This window comes from Peromyscus leucopus, chromosome 5, assembly GCF_004664715.2.
Source record: "Peromyscus leucopus breed LL Stock chromosome 5, UCI_PerLeu_2.1, whole genome shotgun sequence".
In the NCBI taxonomy this organism is placed as follows: Eukaryota; Metazoa; Chordata; class Mammalia; order Rodentia; family Cricetidae; genus Peromyscus; species Peromyscus leucopus.
Genome location: NC_051067.1, coordinates 57,030,424 through 57,055,992, shown reverse-complemented (window position 1 = coordinate 57,055,992; position 25,569 = coordinate 57,030,424). Strand labels below are relative to the sequence as shown.

The 25,569-nt window shown below is 38.2% G+C and overlaps 1 protein-coding gene and 1 pseudogene across 6 annotated transcripts in view; one reads left to right on the top strand and one right to left on the bottom strand.

The window, feature by feature from the left end:
* Tasor2 (transcription activation suppressor family member 2) overlaps positions 1-25,569 on the bottom strand; it is a 45,097-nt gene that overhangs the window by 8,517 nt on the left and 11,011 nt on the right. For all 6 annotated transcript variants that reach the window (XM_028891182.2, XM_028891172.2, XM_037205963.1 and 3 more), the window contains 8 exons: positions 24,400-24,503; positions 23,161-23,233; positions 22,997-23,059; positions 17,269-17,985; positions 15,026-15,265; positions 12,036-12,909; positions 9,552-9,981; positions 1,409-5,161 (listed from right to left, as the gene is read on the bottom strand). In XM_028891182.2, the coding sequence (XP_028747015.1) occupies positions 1,409-5,161; positions 9,552-9,981; positions 12,036-12,909; positions 15,026-15,265; positions 17,269-17,985; positions 22,997-23,059; positions 23,161-23,233; positions 24,400-24,503 (6,254 nt within the window). The remainder of the gene's footprint in view (positions 1-1,408; positions 5,162-9,551; positions 9,982-12,035; positions 12,910-15,025; positions 15,266-17,268; positions 17,986-22,996; positions 23,060-23,160; positions 23,234-24,399; positions 24,504-25,569) is intronic.
* Positions 15,981-17,260, top strand: LOC114708162 (annotated as a pseudogene).

Genomic DNA, 25,569 nt, shown 5'->3' with positions numbered 1-25,569 from the left:
CAGCTGGCTTCAAATCTGATTCTCCCATCTCAGCTATCCAAGTGATGGGATTACAGGTGTCAGCCACCACACCCAACAAACATTGTGCTTCTGAAGGAATGTTATTCTGAAATTTATTTTAGTATGTGTTCAATTAAAAACTGTACCTTTGTACAAATGTGTCCTTTTTATTATAAATAGTGGCCATATGGTGAAATACTGTCAATATTTTCAATATACATTCAGTATAGAAATAAGAGGATACCTATGGTTATGAGCCACTGTGTGGGTGCTGGGAACCAAATCCAGGTCCTAAAAACAGTAGGTATTCTTAGCTGTTGGGTCATCTCTCCAATCCCTGCCATTTATTTTTAAGAATCTTTTTTTAAAAGTCTTTCCAGTGACCTCAGGATGAAGTCTAAATATGATAATGTATCTTAGTGAGTCCCTTCCTAGCATGGGTCTTCAATATCTCCAAATCATCTCTCTCCTTTTTTTGAGACATAGTTTCTCTTTGAAAACAGTTCTGGCTAGAACTCACTCTATAGACCACACTGGCCTGGAACTCACAGAGATCCACCTCCCTCTGCCTCCTGAGTGCTGGGATTAAAGGCATGCACCATCACCTCCCGGCTAGCAACCTCATCTCTTGACAGTAAACTCTTGTCCAGTGGTGTTGACCAGCTCTCCCACCCCCCCTTGCTGGGCTCGTGTCACATGTACCTTGTTTCTTGCCACCTTATGTAGCACTAAGCCCTTTGTATGATGTGTCTAAATTAGTTACAAAGATTACTTTTCACAAAATGTTATATGGTAGACATGTCTTCATTTTAGAAGTTATCATTAAAACTATTTTCCTCTAGTGTATACATCAACGAAAAAGACATTTTGGTATGTGATTTTTGTGTATGTATGAACATGGGGGCCAGAATTGACATCAAGAGTCTTCTATTGATCTCCACTGTTTTGAGACAGTCTCTCATTAAACCTAGAGCTTACCTATTCAGCTAGAATGGCTGGCCAGCAAGCCCCAGAGATTTGGCAACCTTTGTCTCCCCAGTGTTTAGATTACTGCCCATGTGCACAGCTTTTTGTATGAGCACTGAGCCATCTCCCCAGCATTGGAATATAATTTTTCTTAAAACAAACAAACAAACAAACAAACAAAAACTGAATGCTAAGGTAAGAACGTGGTAATTGAAAATGGATGTAAATATGGTGAAAACCTGACTTGGGAAAGCCCAGCATTTGTCTTGATTCATTCACCATTAGCTTTTCATTTTTGTCATTTTGGAATTTGTGTTCTATTTGAGTTACTGATAACATATCACGTTCCCATACCATTTCTTTTAAACCCAAACTTTTAAGTTAATTCTAAAATAAACTAATCTTAGAATATAATGAAGTATAGAGTAAGCTGGTACTTTACCTTTGTTCTTAAAAAGAATGACTTATCTTCTGTTTCAACGAGGTAGAACCAGAAAGGACTCTTACAAGCCTCCCTCATGACTCCTTTTAGTTTGAGATGCAGAGTGGCACACAAGTCTGTGATCACATCTTTGTAGGATACCGACTGTCTTGACTGACAAGTCTCCTGGGACACAGCTTCTGCAGAAGCTACACTTAACCTTTTATCTTGGGAAACTATTTGGTTGCTATTCATCATGACCTTATTAAATTCAGCATATTCATTTAGAATAAGTGAAATATCATTTCTAGCTTCTTTCAAAGTGCTGTTGTATTTCAGTTTATTTAGGTGAACTGGAACAGTCTGATTTCTTTCAGAATTTCTAAGATTTCTATTTTGACTACGTTTCTCCTTCCATAAAGGAGAACTGTCTAGATTGCTGGGTGAGTGGCCTCTTTGGCAATGACTCTGCTGCCTGGTGTCTGAGTGTACAACTGTCACCAGAATGGGGCTTCTGCTCTTAGGTGGAAGATGCAGAAGTGAGGCATCAGATGTTTGTGATGAAGGGCATGTTCCAACTGAGACTTGGATAAGGGACTCGTTAGGGAAGATGTTGGTGGAAGGAGAAGATTGCCGAAAATCCCCCTTCTTTCTTACTTGTTTTAGCTTATGATCAAAACGCAAGTACTCCATGTCTAAAGTATTCTGTGTGAGGTCATCTGCCACATGCCAAGTGCTAATCCAGGAGCTAAGAAGGCCACAGTTTGCAGTGAAATTCCGATGCCTCTTCAGGCTATGCAATGTTCTTGTGGTATCTTTGGATTCTTTTGTTATAGTAAAGTTAGCATAAGTCCTGGGGATACCATGGGAATCTGGGATCTGGACGTAGTGAGGCATACACTTATTTGTTGAGATAGGGCATGGTTCCATTTCCCAGCTTCTGGGTGGAATGTGTGTCTCCAGCTCTAAAATTTTGCTAGAGTAGACCCAAGTGTCATTGTCACTGTTGTTTAAGCCTGTGAAAGAGTCATTGCTATCTTTTACAGCATCTTTTTGGTTTGCATGAGCACCTCTCAAAGTACACAAATTCTCCAAATCTAATTTACAGTTTCTACAATCAAGAGACTCTTGATCAGTGGCTCCAGAAAGTGCTCCATAGCACATGGAAGCATTCCCATTTATCTCTGTATTCCTGTTCAGTGTTTCAGAATCTGCCTTGGTTTTATGTCCCACGTTTGAGTTTTCACTGACAATATGTTCTCTGTAGATGCCACAAACTGAGTCAATGGATTCTAGGACAAAGGAAGCAAAAGGCGCTTCATTGACACTTTTACTGATGTCTGTTGTCTTTTGGTAAGAATGGGCAATTTTGGAGAAAACTCCATCATTCAAGGGCGTTTTTTCTTCACATTTTGATGTGTCTTGCAGTACATGAATTGTTTTTTGTTCATCTTTTGTAGATGTGGAGTTAGGATGAAGGTCAACAGCACTGAGATCCATCCTTTCTTCATGTAATTCAGTTCCAGTATTCTGAAGTAAGCCGGCCACTTCAACTACTGGTATTTCCTGTGTTTGAAACTGTGGCTCTACACTTACTGGTTTTGTATAATAGGTGCATTGAGCACTGTCAGAGGAAGAAACAAACTTTGAGATTTCTGGGTACATGTATGTCTGTACATCAGTTTTGTCAACGGAGGCAGAGTTCACTGACACGGGCTGCATAGTATTATCAGCTTCTGTTTTCAAATCACTGTCAAAGACATTTTTCTTATTGTCTTTAGAGCTAGTCTGTTTTAATGACACATTCACTATTCCACCTCCGGTGGTTATAGAAACCAATGTATCTGCCAAAGACTTATTTTCAACTTTTCTAGGACCACATAAGGGTACACTGGACTCCAAGGCAAGAGGTTTTGTGTCCAGATTTCTGTTCTCCATACAAATTGCCTGCAATGGGTTTCCTGATATTACCAGTTTTTCAAGAGGCTTGAAGTTACCTTCATATTTAGGTGATGAGGTAGGCTTGCTTAATTCTTTATCATTGCACTGCACCTTTTCTTTGTGCTCACTTGGGACAATGAACTCAGTTATCTCACCAGGCACAGTTACTCTGCCTTCTATTCCTGCATTAGTTAGTACCTGTGGTATTTCAGCTGAGAACTGCACTTGTCCTTGTGATATTGAAGTCTTAGGATCAACAAAATAATTTTCTTTTTCTGGTATGGTTAAATCTCCTGATTTAATTTGGTAGAACTTATTACTTTTCTCAGACTGTGTATCATTAAGTTTTAAACATGGAGATGGCTGTGTTTCTTCAGTATGTACTATGGGATCAGGACTAGAAGCTGGTGATACTTCTTCTATTCTTCCCCCAAAGGGGAAGCCTGAGGAAACTTTAATTTCTTCTGCAACCTTAGGGGCATGATTTTCTTTAGAAAGTATTAATGTACCTGGTTTTAAATCATTGCTTTGTGTCTCTTTTAATGGTTCTTTAGGTTCCACAGGATACACTGACATATAGCTAGCTAAATTTATTTCTTTATTTTTTATGAGGCTCACATGTGCTTCTGAGTCAACCATTTCTTCATTTCTATTTTGTAGTCCTAAATTTGATACTGGGGCCCTCTGTAACTGTTCAATTTCACAAGCTGCCATTTCCTCCCTGGGGCTTGTAGGTAATGATACCGTAAGAGTTAGGTCGGTATCAGAACCTTCCCCTGACAACTCCATGCTAACCTCTTCCTTATTCACAGACAGATCTGTTTGTTGGGGAAATACTGAATTCAATGTCTGCAAAGTCATTTCTTGGTTTAAATTACTCTTGTCATTATTCCTTACTTCTGTAGAGCCATCTGATATATTACTTACTGCTGGAATACAGTTAAGGGACTGCTTGTTTTCCAGGGTAGCAGAGGTTGATAATGACACTACTTTAACTTGTGATGGTTCTAGAACCTCATCTAAAGACATGCTGAAGTCATTCTGAGTCTGTAGAAAGGCATCCTGTGGGCATTTTGTTTTGTCACTCGCTAATGAATAACTAGAACTTTTAACTAATGACAGTGCTTCTGTTATCAATCCTTCATCAGCTGATATTGGAGGAATCTCTTTCTGTAATGGACACTGGCTTTCAGGTGTTTCCTTTTTTAGGGAGGAGGCAGAAAGGCACTTATTCTCTTTATATTCTGAAATGGCAAGAGAAGGAATGTCCCTAGGGCACTGTGCTTGTGCCTTTTCCAATGTAGACACAGGATACTGAATATTCAAGGCAGGGGATACTTGTTTAACCAGCTCGTTATTAAAGCCTGTAGGTTTGTCAGCTGTATTTACTTCTTTATGTATTGGTACATAGGCAGTTTTTTCAAAAGCAAGAGTAACTGGCTCCAGATTAATCATCATATATTCCACATTATCATCCATCCTTTCCACAGAGGGTAGACATTTGTTATTGATGACGCTGCTATGCTGAGTAACATCCTGTACAGCACCTGTTTTTATCAGCAGTGATGGATGAAAAATATCAACTTTGTTCTCAAGGGTGCTGAACACAGACTTCTGACACATTACTGACTCACTGCTGGCCCCATCATAAGCTGTGGTCAAGGTGGCCTGTGTGACAGAGTCATTACAAGAAACCATCTTTGTGCTCTGGAAGGTTTTATCTTCACTGGGAATACAAGATTCATTACTTTGGGCACTTGCAACACCAGAAAGCACAACATTAGAAGTCTCAGGTATATCTGTTAATTCTTGTTTGGCTTTATTTCCAGTTACCTGAAATGACAAAAGTTAAAAAAAAAAAACAAAAACAAAATGTTAAACAGATTAAGAAAAATTACAGCCGGGCGGTGGTGGCGCATGCCTTTAATCCCAGCACTCAGGAGGCAGAGGCAGGCGGATCTCTGTGAGATGGAGGCCAGCCTGGGCTACCAAGTGAGTTCCAGGAAAGGCGCAAAGCTACACAGAGAAACCCTGTCTCGAAAAACCAAAAAAAAAAAAAAAAAGAAAGGAAAAGAAAAATTACATATATAAAAAAAAAGGCATGGGTTAAGTTTAATTTTTTTTTTTGATTTTCTTAATCTCTAAGAAATTATCATATGGTAGAGATAAGCAAACCCACCAAATATTAGGGGTGTGTTTTCTTTTTGTGGTGCTAAATATTGAACTTAGGTCTTGTGCACATTAAGCGAGTACTCTTCCTCTTAGCTATACCCGGTTCACTGTTTTTCTCCTTTAAACATATTCACAGATGAGGTGGGGGTGGTGATGCACATCCCTGTTAATCCCAGCACTCAGAAGGCTGAATCAAGAAAATACTGAATTCATGGTCCCTGGCTATAAAGGCCTGTCTCAAACAAAGAAACATAAAAAACAACAACAACAAGCCCAAATATTACAGACCAGAGTTCCATACTTTATTAATTGACCAGTGTACTAGATCTTAAATGTTCAAGGTGTAGTGGTGCATACCTTTAACAGCTGAGAGGCAGAGGTTGGCAGATAGATCTCTATGAGGGCTGCATAGTCCTGTGTGTGTGTGTGTGTGTGTGTGTGTGTGTGTGTGTGTGTGTGTGTGTGTGTGCGCGCGCGCGCGCTCTCTCTCTCTCTCTCCCCTCCCTCCCTCCCTCCCTCCCTCCTTCTCTCTCTCTCTCTCTCTCTCACCCTCCTACCCCCAAATTTAAATGTGTCATCTGTCAATACAGAAACAGAGCACTGGAGAAGTAAAGTAATTTGTTGTTAATGAAATTAAATGATAACTATTAAGGCCATAAATAACCTTTTCTTCTTAAACAGCAATCTCTAATTATACTGTATAAACACTGCCATCTGGAACTTTCCCACAAGACAGTAAATAATTACTATCCCATGAACTCTGAATAAGTGATTCTGTAAGAAAGAATCCCTCCTCAATCCTTAACTACTTCTTTGTGTAAAGCTGGAGAGAATTATTTTCATTTTACTGCCTCTTATTCTACAAAGCAACAAGATTCATCAATATGACTTTTCTTTTTTTCTTTTGGTTTTTCGAGACAGGGTTTCTGTGTAGCTTTGCGCCTTTCCTGGAACTCACTTGGTAGCTCAGGTTGGCCTTGAACTCACAGAGATCCGCCTGGCTCTGCCTCCCGAGTGCTGGGATTAAAGGCGTGCGCCACCACCGCCCGGCTCAATATGACTTTTCATTCATATAATAAAAGGACTGAGTTAACAGTACTAAATAGAATTTAGGTGAAATATCAACAGGACATCTCAGGACAATTCTGATAAATTCATAAGGAGGTTGTTAAGTCCCCACATGATCTTATATAAACCATGAAAAACACAAATTGATACAACTGACCACATATGGCAATGTCTGGAGCACTATGCTCAGACTGCCGTGCCTAGAGGCATACAGTGGAAGTGAGGGCACAACTCATTAAAAACCTTTCTGTCTTAATCAAAGAGGTATCAAATACTTTAGTTAGGGTAGGGAACAGAGATGGCAGTAGTGTGAAAGACTGAGAAATTTCCTGTGGTCCTTCCAGTAAGTAACACCATGCCTGCAAATATCCAACCAAAACTGTAAAACTATGCATCTTTGTGAAATGCTAGTTGTGACAATCTTGGTGTATTTATATTTAGATATATATTTAACTGCAGACACAATAGAGTATTTCTAAAATAATGTCTATTTAAAAATTGGTCAAGTACACATGTGACCTCAAGCAATATGTTATTGGCCTCTAGAGCCTTTTGTGCCAGTGTGTCCACTTGTGGAACAAGGGACTGTTAGAGTACAGTCATATGCTTTTATGTGCAGGCATAATACTCAAGAAAATCCCCAGCCTCCCACTCTCAAATATTCTTAGAAGCGTAAGCTGGAACATCTTTTATCTGAAAATCTAAAACCCAGAATATTTCAATATCCAAAGCCTTTACGTGCTGACACCATACTTAAGCTTCGTGTGAAACACTTCAAGACTGGAGTTTTCTAACAGTGATGTTCAAATGAGTAAAGTCTATGCAATATTCTTAAAATCTGAAGTTCTCTCAAATCTGAATCATTTCTGGTCCTAAAAATTTTGGATGATAAATATTTAACCAGTGTATACTATAAATATTTAATATTAATTAAAAATCATTCATTGTAATTTCTTTTATTCCCAACTTAGCAAATTTCCTGAATAGACACGAATAGGTTCTGAATTTGTTTCACATAAACATGGAGTATAATTTTACTCAATGGTTAAATTTTAAAAAATATATACTATTTTTATTCTTTAATTAAGTATGTATTTTGAACATATTCAGCCCTTAATCTCCCCCTCTAGAGACAGAATGTCATGTAGCTGAGGCTGGCCTTGAACTCCTGATCCTATTGTCTTCACACCTCAAGTGCTAGGATTACAGGCTTGTGCCATGCCTGGATTAATCTTCATTTTCTTTTTAAATAAAAAAAGTATTTATTATTTTTATTCCATGTGTGTGTATTCACACTCATGCAGCATATGCCAAGGCTCATTCATGTAGAGATCAGAGGATAACTTTACAAGCTGGTTCTCCTTACACTGAGAGTTCCAGGATCAAACATAGGTCTTTGTTAGGATTGCATGGCAAGTGCTTTTTACATGGTGAGCCACCTTACCAAGCTCAGGTTTAGCCTTCTTTATGTCTTATTTTATGTGAGTTCCAGGACAGCCAAGAGAGAAAGGAAAGAGAGAGAAACCAGTATGGAGTATGTATGAACCTAGGTAGTAAGTAACTGAAATCTGCCTTACTAAATATTTTCTTAGTCTAATGTACAGTTGCTCTTAACTGGATTTTATTTGTATCCTTGAGAACAGGACAAAATTTCTGAATCTCATTTAAAAAAACAAAAACCATATCACTATGTATAAAATACTCATCTGGATGTGTACACAATTACATCCCCAGAATATGACAAAGAAACAACTAGATTGTTTGGATATGAATCTTGGTTTTGCAATTTATGTGACTACAGAGAACTTCATTGGCCTCAGTGGCCTCATCACAGTTTAGTAAGCTAACAGTTTTTACTTCACTGGCTTTGTTTCAGAATTACTTGAGTTATTGGGAGGGAGGGAAGAGCTTGGAACATTATTTGGTATACAGTGCTGTAGATATGTTAACTTTGCTAATAATGACCGTCACTTGAAGATACTCCTATGTTCATTCTTGGACCCACTGACCTCATGTACAGCAACACAGTCTACTCAATATAAGGACAAGTACCAGATGCTGTCCAAATTGTGTCAAAAATTTCTAGACTAAATCTGGGCCATGAGATTTAGAAGGCTTTTGTTACCACTTTAGCATTTATTCTAGATAAAATATGGATTACTTAACCTAGCTGAAAATGAAGGAGTAAAATAAAGCATGCTTTTCAAACTCAGAAAATAGTTACTCACAAATTACTTTTCTTTATAAGTCTGATACTTTACTATTCCATTATTTGCCTTCCAAACTCACTCAAATATAATCAATTTTAGCCTGCTTTATCAAAATCTATCAAAGCATCACTAATATTTATCACTAACATTTGATCCTTAATATCTATGTAAGCCATAACAAGTTAGTAATTTGTGTGTGTTCCTGTGGGTGCATATGTGTGTAGGTCAGAAGTCAACTTTGATTGTTGTTCTTAGGTATCATTCACCTTATATTGTCTCACTGGCTTGGAGTTCACTGACTAAGCTAGCGCCTGCAAGCTCCAGGGATTAATCTTTGTCTACCCCATCTATTCCCCTAGTGCTAGGGTTATAGATGTGCATGGCCATGCCTAGCTTATACATGGATGCTGAAGATTTGAACTCAGATCCATATGCTTGTACAGCAAGCAATTTATCTCCCTAGTCCTTATAGTCAGTTATTTTAAAGCAAGTTCAGAACAAGCACTTTGCCCCAAATTATAACACTAATAAATTACAATCAAGCTGGGTTCCCACATATCTGATTTCTGTATCTTGTTCAATGAAGATGGCAGATAAAACCTACCTATGGACAAAACAAAGGAAGATTTTATGAAAATTATGTTTGGGGCATTAAAATCCTTTACATAGGTGGAAAATCCATTTTTTTTTCTAAATAGTAACTTGTTTTAAATGTTTACATATAAAACGAATAATTAGAAAAAAAAAAAGCAGCATTTATAATAGTACCTCACCTCATTATTACAAGAATAGATGCAACTCTGGCTTCCTGAAGTATCCAGGTGACACTCTCCTGTAAACATTTCTTTCTGTTCATTCTGTACGCAGAGTTCCAAGTCTCTGGTGGTTGGTGGATTAATGAAAGGAAGCACGCAGTTAGGTCCAGGAAAGGTCGTATTGGTGGCATGACCTTCATGTGCTTCCTTAGTCTCCAACAGAGGGTCTACTGTGTATCTTTCCACACTGGAAAACTCCTCAATGTCACTTTGGTCAAAAGATTCTACAGACCTATTTATGCATACATATTTTGCTGGGTTTCTGTGTTCTACCACCTTTCGAGGTGACCCCATGACTTTGTTCTGTTTGCTGTAGAACAGAGCTACCCACATATGAAGTAAAAGCTTCACATCTTCCATATTTTCAGGCAAATCAGTGTTCCAGGGTCTGAGATGTTAAAGAGCACACAAAAAAATAATTGAAATATTATTTTTAGTTAATTATCATAAACAAGTTCCTATCAGTAATATTTTTTGTGTTCACTTTTAAATATTACAAATATGAAACAGTAAGAGTTGATTTAACAAATGATTATGAAGTATAGCCCATTCATCTTAAAAAGAAAACAAAGAATTAGAATATTAAGTGACTTATTTCAAATCACAAAACTTATTATGGAAGAACAGTTGAGTCTTCTGATTCCTGGCCTAGCATCTGTCTTTCATACCACACGAACTCACTCTGAAGACAGCCTGTTTATTGTGGGATTAATGGTTCTAGCAAGTATCCAAATTCTTATCATTTTAGTTTGGCTGAGACTTGTTAGTTAACTTAGTTTTCTTTCTTTTTTTCTTTTCTTTTTTGAGATAGGGCTTTACCTGTGTAACAGTTCTGGCACTTGCTTTGTAGTCAGTTTTCATTTTTATCCCTTATAATAGCTGGAAAACTATGATGATTAGAGAATATTCTCTGGGCAATGTAGCAAAAACTATACCATTTTCAGATTATAGTTCTAGATAGACACTAGATAGAAACAATACTGTTCTTAGGCAAAAAGACAACAGACAGCTGAAGTGGGCTGAATTGTCATACAGGCTTCAGTTGTCATACAGGAGTCAGACTAATTAGGATGTCAACTACCCCTGTGTACGTGAACCCATGCAAAGAAGAAATCTGGTAATGTGGAATGTCATTTAGTAAATATGAAATGGTTCATAGATAACTGAATGTCATTCCATGCTGTTACCTATACTCAAAAACCACTCTTCATACTGTAATCCACCACTGACACCTGAAATCTGTTAAGAGACGTAGACCCCAGAAAGCACCAGAATCTGTAGCTCAATGAGATTCCTAAATGGACTGTATATATACAATAAACTTGAGAATCAATGCCTAGGGCTGGAGAGATGGCTTAGTGGTTAAGAGCACTCTGCTCTTCCAGAGGTCCTGAGTTCAATTCCCAGCAACCACATGGTGGCTCACAACCACCCATAATGAAATCTGGTGCCATCTTCTGGCCTGCAAGGACACAAGAAGGCAGAACACTATATACATAATAAATAAATCTAAGGGAAAAAAAAAAAGGAGAATCAATGCCCAGAAGCACATACATACTTATTCCAGGTCACAAGAGACTCAACTAGGAAAGTTACCAGTTTAACCTTCAAAATCCTATAGTGCTACTAGGTCCGTTATTGCCATGATTCCTTTTTTGTTGTTGTTGCTTTTTAAAAATAATTTACTTTTATTTCATTTGCATTGGTATTTGTCTGCATGTATGTCTGAGTGAAGGTGTCAAATCTTGGGAGTCAGAGATCACTGTTAGCTGCCATGTGGGTGCTGAGAATTGAAACCAAGTCCTCTGGAAAAACAGTCAATGCTCTTAACCACTGAGTCATGTCTCCAACCCCGCTTTGGTCTTTTGAGACAGTTTCTCTTTGTAGTCCTGACTGTCCTCAAACTATAGACCAGGCTGTCCTCAAACTCACAGAGATCCGCCTGCTTCCGCCTCCAGAGTGCTGCCTAGCTCCATGAATTCTTTTTTTTTTTTTTTTTTCCGAGACACGGTTTCTCCGTGTAGTTTTGGTGCCTGTCCTGGATCTCGCTCTATAGACCAGGCTGGCCTCGAACTCAAGAGATATCTGCCTGGTTCTACTTCCTGAGTGCTGGGATCAAAGGCGTGTGCTGCTGCCACCACCACCCCATGAATCTTCTTAAGGAACACTTACAGAACCACTCATTCACTTAAAATCACTCATTCCCATCAATTTGAACAAGCACTGAAAATGAAAATCCATTCACAAGACTAAAGGTATTATCTTTACAAGTTCTCCATGTGATTAACAGTGGCAAAACCTGTCATTTTCAACTCTCAGTAAACACACATTTGATACTATATTATGGCTTTACAACATTTTCTCTTTCCCCAAAGTTAGGCATGAGTCTTCCTCCACCTTATTATACAGATCTCAACAAAAAGCTGTACCCCTCCTACTTACCCATGTAATGCTCTCACAATAGTTTTCTCCAATGGGTTGCTGGTGTATCTGCTATCTAAGCTGAATGCATATTCTCCTTCACATTTGAAAGTGATCTTTAAGGAGCCATCACAACTAAGAACGGTATGAGAGCAAAAAAAATCTTTGAGGATGGAAGATACAAATAGACTTTTGCGCTTAGTCAATGAATCTTCAGAAAGCTTTTGTAGAGGGGAGGTGTTCTGCAGATGCCGAAATGGCATGACCTTTCCAATAGGAGTTCCAGCTTCGGGGCCTTTTGCCCCATTCTTTGCAAAAGCAGGACTTGGTAACTTTCTCTGATACAGATGTTTCTTTGACTGCTCAGCAAGGAGCAAGGCATAGGAATGTTCCACAGCAACAGAGTTTTGACTTGCATCTGAGGATTCTCGGGCTTCCTCAGGGGGTGCAGGCTGAGCAATAGCAAGAGGCTTATCACAAAGGACCAAGTTTTCTTCTTGGCTAACAGTTAAGTCTGACTCTGAATTAATCTTCTCATCAGAGGATGGTTTAGGTAGTAGTACACCTTTTTGACTTTTAACTCCCCTATGATATTCATGGTCAGAGGTACCGTGCAATGAATTTTCTTTAGAGAATAAAACATTGTTTTGTGGCAATTCAGAGAAGCAGGAAAGGTTCCTAACCTCACAAGATGGTACAGAAGAAGCAGCAGAGCTTAATGCCAGATCCGCTAACATATTTAATGCCTGGGAGTCACAGTTGATAATCGAATTTTCAGGAAAACCTTTAGGAATCACTGCAATACTTTCTTGTTGAGCTGTACTTAGGTTAATTCCATCTTTTTGACCATTTGATGAAAGTTCTGATTGAAGATGTAAAGCAATGTCTTCTTCGGCTTCGTAATAAAAAACAAAAAGGACAGATATAATATTTGTTTTTCTTAGAATATCTTGCATATTCCTATACTTAACTGAAAATTAATAGTCAATTCAACAGTTACGAAAAGAGAGTGGGCAAAAAAAATCCAGAGTCCTGCCTTCAGTGTGCTTACATTCTAGATAAGACGTACTTTAGAAATATGAAATACGTATTATAGTTTGCTAACACACTTTCTTAGACACTATTCGCAAAAAACAATTCCATTTAGCTTTATAATGTTTTATGTATAAAACATTATAAAAGTGGTGAATATTTAATCATCAATTAACATTTAATTAATTTTACATTTAAAAACTTTACTTTTAGCAATAATGGCGCTTTTAACTGCAAAAGAGGCAATCTCCTAGCAATTTTCTTTCTGTAATAACGGAATCTAATCATTTGCCTTTATTAGAAAAATTACATTCTCCAGTGGTTTGCAAGGCATTCTCTGTACATTAATCTTTCATAAACAACTATACTGTATAACAATTTCCTTTGCAGGTAAATGGATACAGAGAAAAGCCAAATGAATTCTTTGTAATCAATCACAGGATGTCTGAAATGAATAACCTGCCTACAAAAGGCCAGTGTATACATTTAATTAATTAATGCATTTAAGGAGAGGAAAACTCTGGCCTATGATGTATCATTTGGAATGAGAAGGACGTTGGGAGGAAAAAATAATCAAACACAGCTGAGTTGTTTAAAATAGCAAAACCTAAGAGAGCCAGACAGAAAAGGGTCAAAGTAGAGAATTTTCTTATTGGCCCTCTAGATGCACTGGAAATACTGAATTTATTTTATGATCTGATACTAAGTGATACTGATTTTTGTCTACTTTTGTTAACATTATAGTTTACATATACTCATCTATTTCTTATATAGAGTATCACTTGTAAGTTATGGCTACTATGATAATGACTACTGGTGACAAGAAAAGTAGTTTAAGCATGTATAATTTAATTTAGAACAATTATTGAGACTTGGTACAGATTCTAAATCAATTAAAAATATAACAACAGGGTTAGGAGATAAATAAAATGTAAAAACAACAAAGACTTTGCCATTTGGAAGAAAAACACATCATATACAGAAGACTAAAATTAACAAGAAAAATAGACCTAAGGATAGGGTGTTGTATGTTCGGTTGTATCAAGGTTAAGGCTGAGATAACAGCACTTTCTGATAAAGAATTACTGTCTAAGAGGTGAGAACATAAGACCAACAACAGTCAGCTTTTGGCTTATGTATGTCCAAAGTAAACTATCTTAAAATTACATCACCTTTTAAAGCACATATACTTTTGATTACTACTTGTAGTTATTTTTAGACAATTTTACAGCCTCTGCTAATTGATTGTAGTTAAGACTAACACTAGCAGATACTACTTGCAAGAATATTTAGTCATAAATGAGGATGTTTATACTTTAACTCTTATAAAACTCATGTTTAGGCTTTAAAATTAGAAGCTACTGTTTGAATCTTACAGGTTTTCCAAGTTATTTAAAAAAAACCATGTGTAGTTTGCTCAAAACTGCCAATAATCTAAAATAATGTATTTGGCATCTTTTAAGTAAACAGCACAATTAAGAAACTGTTCTGGCAGAGGATCTGGGTTCAGTTCCTAGCAACCACATGGTAGCTCACATACATCTCTAACCCCGTTCTAGAGGACCAGATCCCTTCATATGGCCACCATGAGTACTGCATACATACAGTACATAGACATACATGCAGGTAAAACACTCATACACTCATACACATAAAACAAATCTAAAACTTGTAAGAGCCAGTGGTGGGAGCATGCCTTTAATCTCAGTACTTGAAAGGCAGAGGCAGGTAAATCTCTTTGTGAGTTAGAGGGCAGCCTGGTCTACAAAGTAAGTTCCAGGACAGGCTCCAAAAGCTACACAGAGAAGCCCTGTCTTGAAAAACCAAAAACTTATACGAAATCAAATTATTTTTGTTTATGTCTGGACTAAAGACTATAGTGTTACTAATACATTCCAATTGCTATTATATATTTATTTTCTTATGATTTGTCAGACATGTATTATAGTGTTCATATTTACAGGAAGAGCATTTCTTACCAGGTTGGGGCTGCTTTTTGGTTCTGGGATTCCGACGGCCTCTTGTTACATTTACCTTCCGTTTTTGTGGAGACTTTTTCACAGGTGGTTTAGGCCGTGAAACAACTCTACCTGGAGATGTCTCTTGTTTCTTTGCTCTTTTAGCATTTGTAGCCACTGGAGCGTCCTGTACAGAAGTTTCTCGTTTTTTCCTGTCCAGTCTGGTTTTCTGTACAAACTGTGCAGTCAGCACTTCTGCACCTTATGCAGAAAAAACAAGACTGTTTTAAGAGTGTGTGTGTGTGTGTGTGTGTGTGTGTGTGTGTGTGTGTGTGTGTGTGCCTGTCCCAGACACTTAGCACCATAACCCTTCCTTCCCTTTATTTTATTTGGGGGTGGTAGGGCTAACTAATACTAGGAAATACATTAGAAAGTTCTGGGTATCAAGAAAGGATTTTAAAAATAAAGCAAAACGCAGGGAAATGACTAGTGGTTAAATTACAGGGTCAAACTTAACATTCAGATCTTGGCAGTCAGCATATTTTATATGCTTCATAGGCACCAACATTTTCAAACTAAAAATAGAAAACAAGACTGGCTGCTTGCTGTCAAAATGGGCAAGTTCATGAAACCCCAGAAAGTGGTGCTGCTGTGGGATGTCCTGTATGCTGTAAATATATGTTGCTATGGTTGACTGATAAATAAAATGCTGAATGGCCAGTAGCCAGGCAGGAAGGATAGGCGGGACTAACAGAGAAGAGAATAGGGGGAACAGGATGGCGGAGTGAGAGATGCTGCCAGCCGCTGCTATGACAAGTGAGATGTAAGGTACCAGTAAGCCACCAGCCATGTGGCAACTTATAGACTAATAGATATGGGTTAATTTTAGATATGGGTTAATTTGAGATATAGGAACTAGATAGCAAGAAGCCTGAACCATTAGCCCAAAGAGTTTAAATAATATAAGCATCTGCGTGTTTATTTTATAAGTGGGCTGCGGGACTGCCAAGGCTTGGCAGGAGTTGGAGAGAAACTCTCCAGCTACATGGTCCTGATCCTGGCTGGACACTACTCTGGACACAAAGCTGTCATCATGAAGAACATTGATGATGGCACTTCAGACTGTCCTTACAGCCATGCCCTGGTGTCTGGAATTGACTGCTATCCCCCAAAAGTGACAGCTGCCATGGGCAAAAAGAAAATTGCCAAAAGATCAAAGATCAAGTCCTTTGTGGAAGTTTATAACTACAGTCACCTCATGCCCACAACAAAACTGTTGTCAACAAGGATGTCTTTAGAGACCCAGTCTTGACACCCAAGGCCAGGTGGGAAGCCAAGGTCAAGTTTGAGGAATGATATAAGATAGGAAAGAACAAATGGTTTTTTCATAAGCTTCACTTTTAGGTATATTTTTGTTTCCATTGTTGAAAAAGCAAGGAAGCAAGCAAGCAAACAAAACCACAAAAGAAAACAAACGATTGGCAAACATTTCCCATGAAGAAACAGAAAGTATATACTTTCAGTTTTGAAGGTCAAATGATCTCTGCTTTACTTTTCCAACTCCACCCATATAAAGTAACAGAGCCAGATATGATCTATGTATGAATGAATGGAAACCTTGGTTATATAGTGTGTTGACTCCTTTACTTAGGAGGTCCCATAAAAAATACAATTCCCTAGTTTTGGAGAAAATACAATAGACGTAACTTGAGCTGATGCTATATGAAAGTCCTATAGTTGGCCATACTGACTAAAGTATAACTGTCAATAAAAATAAATGTTGGGGATGGAGCGTTGGCTCAGTGGTACAGAAAGCATACTGCGTTTCTAGAGGATTAGTGGTGGATTCCCAGCACCTGGACATTAGTGGACATCAAAATGGCCTGGAACTCCATCTCCTGGCATGGGGCTGGGACTGGAGGCCAGTGTGTGCATGTGTGTGTTTGATGCCCTCTTCTGGTTTCTGTGGGCATTACACCTCCCCCAATTAAAAAAAACCTTTTTCTCCCTTTTATAGGTGTTTATTTAGGCTGTTGGTTAATGGATGCTGTTAACATAAACTTCTGGTGGGCAGGCTCTTGAGATCTTAATGTTTTTCATTTACTGGTCTCCAGCTCTTATCTAGATCACCGTCTCTCTAGTTTTCATATACGTATGAACCACTCAGAAAAAAATGGCATTTCTAACAAACTTCTAACACACTGCTAAAGTCTACTTCACATGAATCTAGTTATAATTACGATAATCACATAAATTATTCTTACCTCTTTTTCTCTTCTGAGGAAACTGCCCTTTAACTAACTTGAGAGTCGGGTTGCATGGTCCACTGTCTGCTCTGGCTGTAGCTCTCTTGGAAAGGGGGCGGCCCAGGCTCACTCGTTTACTTGGTAGTGTAACAGCCGACGTGCTGGCCTTTCTCTTTGGCTGAACTCTCAGATTTGAAGCTGGAGTCAATGGAGTTACAGCTCTCTTCTTTACTCTCAATGTTTTCCCACATTTTTTTGTTGTTTCAGTTTCTTTTCTTATTTCCATCTCTGAGTCAAGAAATTCAGGATCTGGAGTCATAACTAAAGAAAACCCAGCATCACAAATTCCATCTGAAATACAAGGAAACGGAGAAGGCTCTGCTAACAAGTCTAAAGCAGTAGACAGATCCAGAGTGTAGCCACTAGGGTCTGAAAAATAACTCTTCAACTGAGTCAGAGACTCTAAAGGGCACTTTTCAAGTGAGGGAGCCAAGTCAAAAGCATGGGACAGTTTCCCAGTGAATGCAGTGTCTTTCATTGTATCTTGAGGAGCCATCAATGAAAGGCTTTTGTCCACCTTATACAGGTCTCGGAAACTATGCTTCACTAAGATGTTTGGAGGGATTCCTTTTTCAGGAAGTGACTTCTTTGCTTCTAGAAGTGCACAACCGAGGGCAGGTAAAATAGGTATCACTTTCAGAGAGATGTCGTCTTCAACTTTCAAGTCCTTTGCTCCTAAAACACATATACACATATACACATACATTAAGAATTCGACACTGTTTCAGACATACAGGAAAAATGTTATAGATTTCAAAAATTATTACCAGGTTAAATATATATACTATAGTACTGCAGATGAAAACCTAAGTGGCAACTAGTAAAAATTTAATGAGTAAATTTAATGAATATATATCTCTATATACTTACATCTCTCACACACATCAACACCGAAAAAGAATGATTTGATATGCAAATACTACATTACAATGAGTAAAACAACTGCCTCCAGCTCCATGTTACCTACAGGGTGTTTAGACAGAGCCCAGTGGACCTTATAGTAGCAGCACTGCCCCAAGGACAAGCAGCTTGTTTCCTACTTCACTTACATTCTTTTAAGAGGCTACAATGCTGTGCTGGAGAGATGGCTCAAGATTAAGAGCACTGACCTTCCATGGGTCCTGAGTTCAATTCCCAGCAACCACATGATGGCTCACAACTATCTGTAATGAGATCTGGTGCCATCTTCTGGCCTGCAGTCTTATATGCAGACAAAATATTGTATACATAATAAATAAATAAATAAATAAATCTTAAAAAAAAAAAGAGGCTACAATGCAAATTGAACTGAAAAGTGCAAAGGCCTTAAACTTCAAATGTAACTCAAATTATATTTTACACATATTTTAAAAATTAACTGAATTGTCTAATTTGTATTTTATCTCATCTCCCTGGCTCACTCTCTTGATTAATTTTGCTTTTAAAGCAAATCAATAACCTAACAAATGAGAAAAACGGAGAATGCCAGATCTGTATGAACTAGTTAACTAGTCTAAAATATCTCAGTTAGCAGTAATATAAATCTACAGAAACAACTCCAGTGTCTGCTAAATGGAAATAGGAATTAAGAAATTTTAAAAAAGTATCTACAAAATTATGAAATACCAAATTAGTCCTAGTTAAATACATTAACACTGTAGCAAATATTAGAAAAGGCAAAAAGCTCAAATAAAGAAAATGTAAAATAAATAAGAGTAAAATAAATAAAAAGAAAATTATTAAAATAAAATTTCTTCCTTTGAAGCTCATTATTCAGAGTACCTAGAGAAAGAGAAAGAAAATATAGAAAAGGTCTGGATGTATTACTAAAGACAGTTTCATGAAAAAGTGCTGTGGATATCACTCTATATAAATAAAACACTGATGGCCAGTGACCAGGCAGGAAGTATAGGCGGGACAAAGAGAGAGGAGAATTGGGGAAACAGGAAGGAAGGAAGGAGAGATACTGCAGCCACTGCCAGGACAAGCAGCATGTAAAGACGCCAGTAAGCCACCAGCCACGTGGCAAGGTATAGATTTATAGAAATGGGTTAATTTAAGATATAAGAACAGTTAGCAAGAAGCCTGCCACGGCCATACAGTTTGTAAGTAATATAAGCATCTGAGTGATTAATTTATACGTGGATTGTGGGACTGCGGGGCTCGGTGGAATCTGGAGAGAAGCCCTCCAGCAACAAAAAAGGAACATTCCCTAGGCAACTTCACTATTTCCAGAAGCAACTTAGAAAGGCAGGAGCCACTGGGCTGTGGTGGCGCATGCCTTTAATCCCAGTACTTGAGAAATAGAGTCAGGTGAATCACTGTGAGTTCAAGGCCAGCCTGGTCTACAAAGTGAGTTCCAGGACAGCCAGCACTGTTACACAGAGAAACCCTGTCTCAAAAAAACCCCGAGAGAGAGGGGAGTGGGGGAAGAGTCAATATGCTTTCTGGTAGACTTATCACAAAAACCTATGAATAATGTTAAGTTGGCTAAGCAAAATTTCAATTTAAGAAGTACCTAAAGCTCTAAATGAGCATTAAGTAAAAACTGTCTCGGCTGGAGAGGTGGCTCAGAGGTTAAAAGCCCTGGCTGCTCTTCAAGAGGTCCCGAGTTCAATTCCCAGCAACCACATGGTGGCTTACAACCATCTGTAATGTAATCTGGTGCCCTCTTCTGGCCTGCAGACAGAACACTGTGTACATAATGAAGAAATAAATCTTAAAAAACAAACAAACAGACAAACAAAAACAGAATACAAAAAAACTGTCTCAATGAGAAAGGTATGAAAAAGTAATCCAATACTGTTTTATTCATTCATAGAGCATTTCTGTGCTTTTCCTGGGTACAAGTAATCGTTATTAGACTGGTGGTTTATAATTAAAGAGAAGAAATGAAGGCTGGGGATGTGGCTCAGTAGGACAGGGTTCAAGAAACATGCATGAGGCTTTGGATTCAATCTCCAGCAGAAAAGAAAGAAGTGGGGAAACGGGAAGTTAGAGATGACAAAAAGTGAAGAATGTAGCCATAAATCTTTTATTTTTTAAGATTTGTTTACTTTGTGTGTGTGTGCAACTACACATGTATGTGCAAATGCTGGTATTGAACCCCTTGAAGACAGAGCTATAGGTAGAACCACCTAATGTGAGTGCTGGGAAGCAAACTTGGGTCCTCTAGAAGAGCAGCAAGGGCTCTTAACCACAGAACCATCTCTGTAGCTCCAAAATAAAAAATCTTAAGAGAAAAAAAGTAACACAGTATGGTAGTTGAGAGGCATCTCTAGAATCAGGTTGATTGCTGTGGAATGTTCTGTATGTTAAATGTGTTGCTCTGATTGGTTAATAAATAAAACACTGATTGGCTAGTAGCCAGGCAAGCAGTATAGGCGGGACAAGAATTCTGGGAACAGGAAGGTTCCCAGAGAGACACTGCCAGCTGCTGCCATGACAAACAACATGTGAAGATGCCGATAAGCCATGAGCCACGTGGCAAGGTATAGATTTATAGAAATGGGTTAATTTAAGATAGAAGATAGAAGAACTAGATAACAAGAAGCCTGCTGTGGCCATACAGTTTGTAAGCAGTGTAAGTCTCTGTATGTTTACTTGGTTGGGTTTGAGCAGCTGTGGGACTGGCGGGTGAGAGAGATTCGTCCTGACTGTGGGCCAGGCAGGACCAGAAAAACTCTCGCTACAGTTGATCTGGGGCAAATCTGTTTGTTTCTTCATCTTTGAAATGTTTATAAATAATACTTTAAGGATTGCTAAATCAATAATACTTTTTTTTTTTTTTTTTGGTTTTTCGAGACAGGGTTTCTCTGTGTAGCTTTGCGCCTTTCCTGGAGCTCACTTGGTAGCCCAGGCTGGCCTCGAACTCACAGAGATCCGCCTGGCTCTGCCTCCCAAGTGCTGGGATTAAAGGCGTGTGCCACCAACGCCCGGCTTTTTTTTTTTTTTTTTTTTTGTAAATCAATAATACTTAGAAAAATACATATCACAATAAATGTGAATATCCTTTGTCAATCTGTTGTTTTATTTGCTCCAAAATATTAAAAAGTACTGAGTTCTTCTTTCATCTCCTCCTGTGTATATATATATTTAAAAATCAACTTTAGGGGGCAATAGAGATGGCTCATCAATTAAGCGCAGTGGTTGCTCTTCCAGAGGACTTAAGTTCAGTTTTCAGCAGCCATGAAGACTCAAAACCACCCCAAACTCCAATTCCTAGGGACCCAATGCCCTCTTCTGGCCTCAGGGTCCCTGCACACATGTGGTGCACAACAAACATGTAGGCAAAATACTCATACACATATAGTAAAATAAATCTTTTTTTAAAATCCACTTTAAAAACATTTTATACTGGCTATAAATTTAGAAATACTAAATCTAGCATTATCCTTAAACACATACTGTATAATTTAAACAACAAAAATTGCTGTTACATTTCTTTGCTTAGCAAACTTTTTTTTTAGATGTCTGACACATATATGTTCTGAATATACAGAATGCAACCACAGTAGACATTATGCTGGGATGCAGACCAGTGGTAAACTGCATGCGCAGAATCCCGGCATCATGAACCAAAAACCAAATCAGGCACATTAATATATTTGTATGAATAAACACAGCCAGATATGGTGGCAAATACCTATAATCCCAGGAGATAGATGCAATCCTGGAGATCAAATCCAGAGTTTTATGCCTATGAGAATAACACTCTACCAACCGAGCTATATCCCCATCCCAGAAGTGTTTTCATTGCAATATGATACACATCATAATGTATAATTGTTTAGGTACTATATGACTTGACTTGTATTCTGAATGAGAATGTCCTTCATGGGCTCAGATGCTTCAGTGTTGGCCCCCAATGGACAGCAGTTGTTTGGGAGGTTTGAAGGTGTGGCCTTCCTGAAAGAAGTATGTCACTGAGGCAAGCTTTGAGGTTTCAAAAGCCCCTTGCCATTGCTAGTTATGTTCTCCCAGCTTGCTGTTCTAGCCCCCATGCCTGCTGCCTCTGATCCACCATTACAGATCCAAGTCCCCTGGAACCATAAGCCCAAACAGACTCCTCTTTCTTTATGTTGCCTTACCGTTGTGTTTTTAATCACTGCAATAGAAAAGTCACTAATACATGATTAGTATTATTTTTTGAGGCCAGGTGGTGGGGGTGAATGCCTTTAATCCCAGATTTTGGGAGGCAAAGGCAAGAAGATCTCTTTGAGTTTGAGGCTGGCCTGAGAGCAAGTACCAGGACAGCCAAATCTACACAGAGAACCCTGTCTCAAAAAATAAGAAAGAAAAGATTATTTTTTCTCTCTAACAAATATTTGTCCTCAATATCACCTTGGGAATGCATAGTCCAAATACAAAGACCCACAGTCTAGATATGAAGGGTAGCCATGAAAATTCCAAGTCAGTTTTTGGAAAAAACATGTCCTAGCTACTACTGAACAACAAATGAATTCAATTTTGGATATGTTGAATTTGAGGAAGCTTAGATGGCATGATAGATATGTCAATAGGTGGAGACATAAGTCTGAAGCTTAGAATCCACTTGCAAAGGTCGAGTAGGAAGGTTAAAGAAGGACAAATGTTTAAGGGAAAATACACAGTTAACAAGTGCTCTGTGCTACTAAGAAGTCAAAATATTATGAGGACTGGAAAGTACCCAACAGGCTGACTGAACTGGGTACCACTGTAACCTCACCTGTTGATTGAGGTGAATGGAATAAATGTAAACCATGTAGACTCATCTGCTCATCTCCGAAATCTGTAAGAGTAAGAATCAGAAGAAGAAAATATAGGTTGAGTATCTTATGAAACAAAAGTAAATTCATTAAAAAATTGTTTCCCAAAAAAACTTGGTCCTACCTGGTTCTGGTGTTAAGGCTGATGATGTAAGTAAAATGAAAAATCCCCTATCTTCTAAGCATTTGATGATTGCCTAATTAAAAAAAAATAAAATAAAAGAGGATTCTTCAATCTTTACTTCTGGGAAAACTATTGTAGACTGAGTAGGACTGATACTCATTTTTGAAAGATGGGCTCCCATAAAAGTTTCCACTTATCTGTGTCACCCATGCCATTTCCAGCTACTGAAGGATATGCAGATTATACAAACCTTTCTAATTAAACTAAAATGATGGTCAGGCGGGGCTCTGTCTCTTCCTACCCATGTGGAAGTGAAGTATGTAACCCTGACTGGCAGCCACAGGACAAAACTATCACACAGAAACTAATGTTATTTGCAACTCCAAGTATTTTAACCAACACTATCATTAAGACAGGTACTGTCCCAACACAGATGTATGCACGCATGGTCTGTTTTACTTTACTGATTTAAGATTTCTTTATTAATTATGTATACAGTGTTCTGCCTGCATGTACATCTGCATGCCAGAAGAGGGCACCAGATCTCATTATAGATGGTTGTGGGTTATCATGTGGTTGCTGGGAATTGAACTTAAGACCTCTGGAAGAATAGCCAGTGCTTTTAACTGCTGAGCCCATCTCTCCAGCCCACTTTATTGATTTCTTAATGTCTATTATGGGGACAGACAAGGCATGACTTGCTTCATTACTATCCAACATTTGCATCACTTCCTTTGTAATATTTAGAAATTATTCATCATAAAAGCTAGCTCAAACTCTGGGTCAAGCATCTATTTCTATTTTCATACTGAGAAACCCTGGCCAACATGACAGAATTCTTTGAACCAGTAGTTATTCCTCAGTCTTATTGCCTCTATTATGGAAACAGAAGAACCAACTTTATAAACACCTGGATAATGGTAAAAAATGGCTTTCAAAGAAGCATCTCAGAAGTGGCACTGTGACTAATTCAAACACACTAGATAACTAATCAATGTATCAAAAACAATAAAGACTTTGGGGGGGGACCTCTTGTTCTTTTAGTCAGGAGTATAAACTGAATAATGAGACAAAAAGGTAAGCTGAGTTGTAAGAAAAATGAAAATGTCAGTTATATTATGTCAGTATATACATAACAGTGAAAACCCTACCAATAAATTAAACAATTCAGCTAATACTTAGGCACCACTTTCCCAGTTTAAGGAAAAAACAATTATACTTGAAATTAGTGATTCTTACCAATTGCTTATTTTTAATGTACTCGATTAGCTTATCTATGTTTTCCCCTTGTTTGTTTGACAGTTCCACTTCATATAAATCAAAGCATAAATCCTGGCAACAGACTGTAGAGGGAATCAGAAATACAGAACATTTTAAATTTTAATTAAAAAGTATTCTTTGACAATTCCATAAATGTATATAGTGTTTTGATCACATACACTCCCATTGCCCTCTCTTTAAGACATATACTTATGTCTTACGTATATATGTATGTATGCACTCATGTATGGACACAGTGTCTCACTACGTTTTCTTGGCTGGCCTGGAACTTGCTATATAGACCAGGATGACCTTGAACCCACAGAGACGGCTCTGCCTGTCTCCTTAGAATTGGGAATAAAGGCATGTGCCACCACACCTTGCCTCAGAATACTTATTTGTTTGTTTGTTGAGACAGGGTTTCTTTGTGTAGCCCTGGCTGTCCTAAACTAGCTCTGTAGAGCAGGCTGGCCTTAAACTCCAAGAGTATTCATCTGCTGGTCTCATATTTGTTTGAAACTTAATAGTGCATAAATTAAAAACAAGGGTCGCCGGGCGGTGGTGGCGCACGCCTTTAATCCCAGCACTCGGGAGGCAGAGCCAGGAGGATCGCTGTGAGTTCGAGGCCAGCCTGGGCTACCAAGTGAGCTCCAGGAAAGGCGCAAAACTATGCAGAGAAACCCTGTCTCGAAAAACCAAAAAAAAAAAAAAAAAAAAAAAAAAAAGCCTGGTGATGGTGGCACACACCTTTAATTACAGCACTTGGGAGGCGGAGGCAGGCAGATCTCTGTGAGTTCGAGGACAGCCAAGACTGTTTGTTTCACAGAGAAACCCTGCCTGGAAAAACCAATAAACAAACAAACAAACTGGTGCATGAGAGGAATGGGTCTGAGTTTTCAGCCTTTTTTTTTTTTCAGTACATATGCTCAATTCTGTACTAAAGCATTCTGTACTAAAGTCTGTCATTTTATATCAATCTGTTAGTTTCTAACTGGCTTTGAAGGAGTAGAGAACATGGTAACTCTACAACTGTCTCAAAAGACCATTTTATGCATTGTTTAAGATAAAATTTAGACATGTATGTGAATGTTTGGACGACAAAGTGGATAATAACTGCACTAAGCCCAGGCAATGCAGTGTGCCATTACA